We start from the raw sequence: 10,177 nt of genomic DNA, 5'->3' as shown, positions 1-10,177 counted from the left end.
AGCAGAACTACCATTCTACCCAGCAATTCCATTACTGGATATATACCCAGAGGAATATAAATCATTCTACCATAAAGACTCATGTAGGCAAATGTTCATTGCAGCACCATTCCCACTAGCAAAGACATGGAATCAAACTAAATGTCCATCAATGACAGACTGGATGAAGAAAATGTGGTACATATACATCATGGAATACTATGCAGCCATAAAAAGAATGCAATCATGTCTTTTGTGGGAACGGGGATGGAGCTTGAGGCCATATCCTTAGCAAACTAATGCAGGAACAGAAAACCAAATACCGCATGTCCTCACTTATAAGTGGGAGATAAATGATGAACCCATGAACACAAAGAAGGGAACAACATACACTAGGGTCTACTTGAGGGTGGAAGGTGGGAGGAGGGAGATGATCAGGAAAGAGAATTAACAGGTGCTAGGCTTAATACCTGGGTGATGAAATAACATGTATAATACAACCCCATGACATGAATTTACCTATATAGCAAACCTTCACATGTATCCCTGAACCTAAAATAAAAGTTAAAAAAATCATTTCTTAAACTTATCACATAATTGGCAAAGAGCCATTTCTAGCCTTTTTCCCAATAGAAATAGGGGGATTTCAGAAACCTTACATCATTTTTCTGGTATGTTGTAGAAGAGGTTAGAGGCCAGAGAATCACAGTGTGCTTTGTTTTCGATATGTTGGCCGCACTGCCTAGCAAATTTAGAACTCTTTGTAATAGACTCAACAGTTATTTAAAAAGAAATTTATAGGTTAGCCTGCCCTAAAGCTATTGCAGAAAAATGAGGATTCCATTTGTTCTGGAAACAATGATCAGAAGTACAGAGCTCCAAAGATGAAGCTTTTTTCTCATATTTCTATATTAATAATCATTAACAGTCCAATTCCCATTTTAAGCAAGCTACATTTTATTCTGTAACACCCCCCTTTTTTCCACCAGAAAACTAGAAATTTGAAAGAATATAACCACTTGTGGAAAAATCATAGCTATATATTTGTATCTACTACATTTTGAAGAAAAGGTAACTGCTCCGTGAGTTCTTCCTGCCCACTGCAAAAACAAAATAAATTCAGAGACCATGGCATTGCAATATAGTTTAACTGACATGAGGCCAGCCATCCCACATGGGAGACAGAGTTGTTACCCAAATCAATCTCCCAGAAAATTTGGAGGCTAGGGTTTTTCAAGAATAGTTTAGTGGGCCAGGGAGTCGGCTTCTGGGTGAGGCCACAGGACCAGCTGGCAGGAGTTGGTGGGTCCGAGTGGACACACAGGTCATCAGAAATGCAAACACCTGAAAAGACATCTCAAAAGACCAATCTTAGGGTCTACAATAGTGATGTTATCTGCAAGAGTAATTGGGAGAGTTGCAAGTCTTGTGACCTCTGGGATAATGGCTGGTAATTGTTTATAACTACTCCTTAGCAGAATTCAGGCCCCTCACACTCTAACCTGGTGACCTTTCATTAGCTTTACAAAGGCAGTTTAGTTTTGGGGAAGGGCTATTATCATCTAAACTATAAAGGTCTCCCAAAATTAGCTTGGTCTAAGCCCAAGAATGAGCAAGAGCAGTCTGGAGGTTAAAGGCAAGATGTGGGTTAGTTAGATCGGCTCTCTTTCACTGTCATAATTTTCTCACTGTTATAATTTTTGCAAAGGCAGTTTCAAAAAGTATACATGTAACACATACTTTTTTAAGCTATAGAAAATATGAGGAGAGGTAAGCCCTATGGTCAACAGTTTACTTTCATTGTTTTAGTTAATTCTCACAGCAGCCTTTTCAAAGTTGAGGATGCACAGAGGAGAAAATCCTTTGCCTAGCTCAGCATATCCGGATCTGTCTGGCTCTCTAATCTCATTGGGTCAAACTTTAACACATTTTTATCTCTTTGGACTGGGAGGAAGCACGTATTAGAAACAGCACACTATCTGAGACCTTGGGCAAGAGTCTTGGTTCCTCTGTGGCATAATTCCTCATTCTATGTCAGAAGAGACAATATAATAATCTACTCTCCCAAACTTGCAAAACAGTTTCCAAAGAGATTGCTCTCTGGTGATACAATGATGGATTGGGCAGGCCTGGAAAAGACGCTTCGTCGAACAACAGTGGGCAGGAGGTGGGTACGCAGATGCCCCTGTCCATGGAATGATGGACTAGGAAGTACTGCAAGTAGTGGTAGGTACTAATGGCATTCAAGGAACATTTTTGTGGGGAGCTGAGCAGCCTGTTCACTCCCATTAAAGGGAACCCAGCTGATATATAAGGAAGACTGACATTACCATGCCTGAGTTTCCCCCTTCCCTTTGCAGAATAATTTACATGTATCTTTTTTTTTTTAAATACTTTAAGTTCTGGGTTACATGTGCAGAACGTGAAATTTTGTTACATAGGTATACACATGCCCTTGTGGTCTGCTGTACCCATCAACCCATCACATATATTAGGTATTTTTCCTAATGTTATTCCTCCCCTAGTCCCCTACCCACCGACCAGCCCCAGCGTGTGATGTTCCCCTCCCTGTGTCCATGTGTTCTCATTGTTCAACTCCTACTTATGAGTGAGAACATATGGTGTTTAGTTTTCTGATCTCGTGATAGTTTGCTGAGAATGATGGTTTCCAACTTCAACCATGTCCCTGCAAAGGACATGAACTCATCTTTTTTTTATGGCTGCATAGTATTCCATGGTGTATATGTGCCACATTTTCTTAATCCAGTCTGTCACTGATGGACATTTGGGTCGGTTCCGAGTCTTTGCTATTGTGAATAGTGCTGCAATAAACATACGTGTGCATGAATTAACATATATCTTTAAGGGCAGCCAGCATCAATCATATCTTTTCCATGTGCCTGGCATTGTATAACTATTAAATCTCATTTAATTATCTCAACAATCCTATGAAGTAGAGTAAGTACTTTTTAAATCTCTATATTACAGAAGGTACAATCAAAGATTTGAGTGTATGTCTTGCTCAAGTTCACAGAACTGGTAGGTGAATAAATCACCTTGCTTTAATTATGAACCCATCTGTAGCACTTCCATAGGCTTCTGTGTATTTTTACAAAATTGTGGAGCCCTTGATTTCCCTTAGCTGAGAGAAGCTAAAGGACAAGCTTTAAAATAGGTCAGCAACATAATCCCATTTTAATGAGAATTACTAATATAAGATTAACCTGATTTTATTGTCTCAGCCCTGTAACCTTCAACCTGTCCCAGACCATTGTGCCTGAGAACCTGGGCCTTCAAAAGAGACAGAAATGTTGCTCAGCACTCAATGGTAACTCTATTTTTAAATAATAGCTTTATTGAGATGTAATTCAAATACTATAAAATTTACCTTTTTTAAGTGTACAATTCAGTTGTTTTTAATATATCCACAAAGATGTACAACTATCACCAAGTCAATTTTATAACATTTTTGTCACCCCCGTAAAGAAACCCCCATTAGTGGTCACTCTCCATTTCTCCCTGTCTTCTCCAGACCTAGGAAATCACCAATCTATTTTCTGTCTTTATGAATTTCCCCATTCTGGAAATTGAATATAAGTAGATTCATACTATATGCAGTTCTTTGTGACTAACTCCTTTCACTTAGCATAATATTTTCATGGTTCATCCAGGTTATAGTGTGTATCAGTACTGCATTCCTTCTTATGGGTGCATAATATTCCATTGTATGAATATAAAACATTGTATTTATTCATCCATTAATTGATTGACATTTGGATTATTTTCACTTCTTGCCTGTTATGAATAATGCTGTTATGAAATTCTAGGAAAGGTTTCTGTGTGAACATATGTTTTCAATTCTCTCTAGGAGCGGAATGACTGATTTATGTAGAAACTCGATGTTTCTACATCTTAAGGAATTGCCAGATTGTTTTGCAAAGTACTAGTGGTTATGAAGTGATATCTCATTGGTTATAATTTGCATTTGTCTAACAGCTAATTATTTGGGCAACTTTTTATGTACTTATTAGCCATTTGTATATCTTGGAGAAATGGCTACTAAATCCTTTTTGTATTTCTAAAACTGAGTTATTTATGTTTTTGTTGTTGAGTTGTAAGAGTTGTTTATGTAGTCTGGATACAAACTCCTTATAAGATACATGATTTGCAAATATTTTCTCTCATTATGTGGATTGTCTTTTCACTTTCTTGATAGGGTCACTTAAGCACAAAAACTTTTAATATTATAAAAAGTGGTGTCATATCCAGGAAACCATTGCTTGGTCCTAAGACATAAATATTTACTCCCATATTTTCTTCTGAGAATTTCATCAACACTTGTTATTTTCCGTGTGTTTGATAATAGCCATTCTAATATGTATGAGATGATGTATCTTTGTGGTTTTAATTTGTATTTCTCTGATATTGAACATTTTTTCATATTCCTGTTGGCTGTTCATATATTTTCTTTTGAGAAATGTCTGTTTAAATTCTTTGCCCATTTTAAATAGGGTTATTTCTATTTTTTGCTATTGAGCTTGTTATTTTTTTAAATATGGGCATTTTGAGTAATAAACTTCCCTCTAAACACTGCCTTCAATGTATCCCATGAGTCATGGTGGTTTTTCATTTTTTAAATTTTCATTCATCTTAAAGTACTTTCTAATTTCCCTTGTGATTTCTTCTTTAATCCATTGGGTTTTTTTTGTTTGTTTTTGTTTTTTTTAGCAGTGTGTTGCTTAATTTCCACATATTTGTGAATTTCCTAAATTTTGTTCATTGGTTAATTTCTAATTTTATTCCATTGTAGTTGGAGGACATTCCTTACATGATGTAAATCCTTTTTAATTTATGGAGGCTGGTTTTGTGGCCCAACATGTCGTCTATCCTGAAGAATGTTCCATGTGCACTTGGAAAGACTGTATATTCTGTTGTTGAGTGGAGTGTTATTTAGATGTGTGCTGGGTTTACTTAAAGTGTTGTTTAAGCCTTTTATTTTCTTCTTGATCTTCTGTCTCCTTGTTCAATCCATTATTAAAAGTGAGGTATTGAAGTTTCCGATTATTGTTATTGAATTGACTATTTTTCTTTGCAATTCTGTCAGTTTTTACTTCGTGTATTTTTAGATTTTGTTGTTATATGTATACATGTTTATAATTGTTTTTCTTATTTCTGATGACTTTATTCTTTTATCATTATAAAATGTTCTTCTTCTTAAAGTCTACTTTGTCCGATATTAATATAGCAACTCCAGCTCTCTTTTGGTTTCTTTATGCATTATATTCCCTTTACCATCCTTTTATTTTCTTGCTTTGGTTCTTGAAATTTGTTTTTCTTTTCCGCGGCTCCCCGCTCCCTTGGAGCGCTGCTCAAGCTGCACCCCGCTCGCTCCGAGCTCTGGGCTCCTGCTAAACTAATGCCGCCATCGTCTCCCTTCAGCCACCATCATGATTTATCTACTGGGACCTCATCAGCCATGATGAGATGTTTTCCCACATTTACAAAATCCGGGAGATTGTGGATGGGCTGTGCCTGGAGGTGGAGGGGAAATTGGTAAGTAGGACAGAAGGTAACATTGATGACTCGCTCATTGGTGGAAATGCCTCCGCTGAAGGTACTGAAAGCAAAGGTACCGAAAGCACAGTAATCACTGGTATCCTTACTGTCATGAACCATCACCTGCAGGAAACAAGCTTCACAAAAGAAGCCTACAAGAAGTATAATACACCAAAGATTACATGAAATCAACCAAAGGCAAACTTGAAGAACAGAGACCAGAAAGAGTAAAACCTTTTATGACAGGGGCTGCAGAACAAATCAAGCACATCCTTGCTAATTTCAAAAGCTACCACTTCTTTGCTGGTGAAAACGTGAATCCAGATGGCATGGTTGCTCCACAGGACTACCGTGAGGTTGGTGTAACCCATATGGGATTTCCTTTAAGGATGGCTTAGAAATGGAAAAAAAATTAACAAATTTGGCAATGACTTTGGATCTATTACCTGTCATCATAACTGGCTTCTGCTTGTCAACCACACAACACCAGGACTTAAGACAAATGGGACTGATGTGAGATCTTGAGCTCTTCATTTATTTTGACCATGATTTATTTGGAGTGGAGGCATTGTTTTTAAGAAAAACATGTCATGTAGGTTGTCTAAAAAAAAGAAAGAAAAGTTTTTGAATCTAAAGTGTATGTTGACATTTTTGGCCAGTTCCCTGCCATCCTGTGCTCCCTAGTTCCCTGGGCTCTCTCTTTGCTTGCTTTCTTGCTCTGCCATAACTTGCTCTGAAGAAACACCCACCATTTCCCCCAGCAAATCGGCTCGCCTGTGGAGGAGGGTGACATGCAGCTGTGCCTTGCCCAGCTCTCTGAGCATGCCATGGCTCCAACCTGAGGGTCTGTGAGAAGTGCAGGCTACAACTTGTACAATGCCTATGATTAGACAATACCACCTATGGAGAAAGCACTCATGAAAATAGACATTCAGATAGCTCTTCCTTCTCTGGGTGTTATGAGTGTCCATGGTCTGGCTTGGCTGCAAAACATTTTATTGATGTAGGAGCTGGTGTCATAGATGAAAATTATAGAGGAAATGTTGGTGTTGTACTGTTTAATTTTGGCAAAGTTTGAAGTCAAAAACAGTGATTAAATTGTACAGTTCAGTTCTGAATGGATTTTTTAAATCTAGAAATAGAAGAAGTTCAAGCTTTGGATGACACTGAAAGGGGTTCAGGAGGTTTTGGTTCCACTGGAAATAATTAAAATTTATGCCAAGAATAGAAAATGAGAAATTACACATTTTTCTTAAAAACTGGCTGGGCACAGTGGCTCATGCCTGTAATCCCAGCACTTTGGGGGGCCAAGGCAGGCGGATCACGAGGTGAGGAGTTGGAGACAAGCCTGACCAACATGCTGAAACCCCATCTCTACTGAAAACAAAAAAAATTAGCCAGGTGTGGTGGCATGTGCCTGTAATTCCAGCTACTCAGAAGGCTGAGGCAGGAGAATCGCTTGAACCTGGGAGGCGGGGGTTGCAGTAAGCAGAGATCGAAGCACTGCACTCCAGCCTGGGCCACAGAGGGAGACCCCATCTCAAAAAAATAATAATAATAAAATAAAATAAAATAAAGAATTTTTGCTTAAAAAAGTATATATTTTGTAGACAGCATGTGGCTGGAACATGTTTTTTAATCTATTTTCCAATCTCTGCCTTTTGATTGGAATTTTAATCCATTTACATTTAATGTCATAACTGATATGAAAGTATTTATATCTGCCACTTTACAATTTGTATTATATATTTCTCTTATGCCCTTTTTTGCTCCTCTAGCCCTTCATTATTGCCTTCTTTTCTGTTACGTATATATTTTTTTTATTGTATCATTTTAATTCCCCTTCTTTTTTTATTTCACTATATTTTTGACTTATTTTTTTAGTGGGTGCCCTGGAGATTATAATTAACAATTATAACAAGCACTTTGGATTAATACCAATTTAATGTCAATATACACAAAAACTTTGCCACTATATGTTTGTTCTATTGCCCCATTTTTGTGTTACCATTGTTATATAAATTACATCTTTATACATTATAGGCTCATCTAATTATTACTTTATGCAGTCATGTTTTATTTTTATTTCATTTATTTATTTATTTTTATTTCCATTTTATTTTAGATTCAAGAGGTACATGTGCGGGTTTGTTACAAGGGTATATTGTATGACGCTGAGGCTTGGGCTTCCGCTGATCCCAACACTCAGTGATCCCAACTTCTAGTAGGAAGTTTTTCACCCCTCTCCCTCTCTCTCCCTTATAGTAGTCCCTGGTGTTTATTGTTCCAAACTCTATGTCTAGATTTAGCTCCCACTTATGAGTGAGAACATGTGATATTTGGTTTTCTGCTCCTGTGTTAATTTGCTTAGTACGATGGCCTCCAGCTGCATTCACGTTGCTACAAAGAACATGATTTCATTCCTTTTTATGGCTACATGGTGTTCCATAGTGTATATGCACAATATTTTCTTTGTCCAATCCACAGTTGGTGGGCACCTAGGTTGTTTTCCTGTTTTTGCTATTTTGAATAGTGCTGTAAGGAACATAGAAGTATATGTGACTTTTTGGTAGAACAATTTGGGTATATACACAGGAATGGAATTTCTAGGTCAAATGGTCACTGTTTCAGCTCTTTGAGAAATTCCCAGGATGCTTTCCACAGTGGCTGAACTAATTTACATTCTCACCAACAGTGTGTAAGTGTTCTCGTTTCTTCACAGCCTCATCAATGTCTGTTACTTTTTGAATTTTTAATAATAACCATTCTGACTAGTGTGAGATGGTATCTTATTGTGGTTTTGATTTGCATTTCTCTGATGATTAGCAATGTTAAGGATTTTTTCATATGTTTGTTGGCCACTTTTATGTCTTTTTTGAGAAGTGTCTGTCCTTTGCTCACTTTTTAATGGGGTTATTTGTTTTTTTCTTGTTGATTTATTTAAGTTTTTTGTAGATTATGGATATTAGGCCTTTGCTGGATATATAGTTTACAAATGTTTTCTCCCATTCTGTAGGTTGTCTGTTTACTCTGTTTTGAGTTCCATTTGCTGTGCAGAAACTCTTTGGTTTAATTTGTTCCCATCCACCAGTTTTTGTTTTTCTTGTAATTGCTTTTGAGGATTTGGTCATAAATTATTTGCCATGACTGATGTTCAGAAGGGCATTTCCTAGGTTTTCTTCTAGGACTTTTACAATTTGAGATCTAACATTTAATTATTTCATCCATCTTGAGTTAATTTTTGTGTATGGTGATAGGTATGGGCCTAGTTTTTTCTGCATATGGTTAGCCAGTTTTCCCAGCGCCATTGATTGAATAGAAGTCCTTTCTCCATTGCCTATTTTTTTAATTTTGATAAATATCAGTTGATTATAGGTTGATTATGATAAGTCAGTACCCTTTGATTCCTGTTTTTTTAATTAAAAAAGAATTGACTGGGCACTGTGGCTCAGGTGTGTAATCCTAGTGCTTTGGGAGGCCGAGGTAGGAGGAGTACTTGAACCCAGGAGTTTGAGACCAGCCTGGGTAACATAGTAACACTCTATGTCTAAAAAAGAAAAAAAAAATTAACTGCCTGTGGTGGCACCTGCTTATAGTCTCAGCTACTCAGCATCTCTTGAGTTCTTCTCCTGAGTAGCTGGGACTGCAAGGTCCCAGCTGAGATGGGAGGCTGCAGTGAGCTTTGATCCTGTCACTCCATTCCAGTGTGGACAACAGAGCAAGACCCTGTCCCCTCCCCTCACCCTCAAAATAACTGATGTTTGATTTTTTAAGAAAATCATTTATTGAAGTGATTAACTATTTTTCCTTTTTGACATTTTAACTTGATGTTTTGCTAATATTGAACAAACTTTGCATTCCCAGACTAAAGTGTCTTTAATCATAGGATTGTGGTATTTTAAAATATTGTTTGACTTTATTTTCCAATATTTTATTTAGGATTTTTGCATCAATATTTATGAGTCAACCTGGGATATAGTTTTCTATTAAGTTTTAGAATCAGTGTTGCATGGTTTTATACAAATAATTGGAAATCTTTCCACCTTTTTCCTCTGGAAAATTTAACAAACTTTTAAATATTTATTCCTTGAAGATTTGAAAGACTTCATCTGGAAAATGCTCTAATCCTTGTACTTTGGAGGATATTTAGTCTTAGGTAACTTGAAAAATATTTTCCAGGGTTATAAATTTCTGTAGATTGTCTGCCTACTTGGGTTTTTAAAAAAAATTTGTATCCTTCTCAAAAGCTATAAAATTTTTTTTCTGGATTTTCAAACTTATTAACAAGGAGTTTAAATTACCTCACTATTGGTAATCATTTTTACTTTCTCATTCTTAATTGTTCTTTTATTTTACAATTTTATCACAGTGATATCAAGGAATGTGATTTAAACTATTTGCTGTAGGATGTTCCTTTCTTTTCCTTTTCTTTTCTTTCTTTCTTTCTTTCTTTCTTTTTTTTTTTTTGAGACAGAGTCTCCCTCTGTTTCTCAGGCTGGAGTGCAGTGGTGCAATTTCGGGTCACTGCAACCTCCACTTCCCAGGCTCAAGGGATCCTCCCGCCTCAGCCTCCCAGGTAGCTGGGACTACAGGCTTGCGCCACAACACCCAGATAATTTTTTACATTTTTGGTAGAGCTGGG

General features: G+C 36.9%; 1 protein-coding gene and 1 pseudogene across 1 annotated transcript; both read left to right on the top strand.

The window, feature by feature from the left end:
* Positions 1 to 5,463: 5,463 nt before the first annotated feature.
* LOC100457076 (translationally-controlled tumor protein-like) lies at positions 5,464 to 6,140 on the top strand. Its single transcript, XM_024248890.3, has 2 exons — positions 5,464 to 5,700; positions 5,796 to 6,140. Exons 1-2 carry the CDS (start codon positions 5,464 to 5,466, stop codon positions 5,931 to 5,933), a joined length of 375 nt encoding a protein of 124 aa, XP_024104658.3. The 3' UTR covers positions 5,934 to 6,140.
* Positions 6,141 to 6,311: 171 nt separating this feature from the next.
* On the top strand, positions 6,312 to 6,759 carry LOC103888499 (deoxyuridine 5'-triphosphate nucleotidohydrolase, mitochondrial-like; annotated as a pseudogene).
* Positions 6,760 to 10,177: the final 3,418 nt, after the last annotated feature.

The sequence above is a fragment of the Pongo abelii genome, chromosome 5 (assembly GCF_028885655.2).
Source record: "Pongo abelii isolate AG06213 chromosome 5, NHGRI_mPonAbe1-v2.0_pri, whole genome shotgun sequence".
Classification (NCBI taxonomy): domain Eukaryota; kingdom Metazoa; phylum Chordata; class Mammalia; order Primates; family Hominidae; genus Pongo; species Pongo abelii.
Note: the sequence above shows the minus strand (reverse complement) of the source record. Positions and strands in the feature narration are given on the sequence as shown.

Bases quoted from the DNA above. Each gene is read 5' to 3' on its own strand.
- LOC100457076 (XM_024248890.3), top strand. From the start codon at position 5,464: ATGTTTTCCCACATTTACAAAATCCGGGAGATTGTGGATGGGCTGTGC. The intron at 5,701-5,795 runs AATACACCAAAG...GCTGCAGAACAA, and splicing joins AAGAAGCCTACAAGAAGTAT to ATCAAGCACATCCTTGCTAA.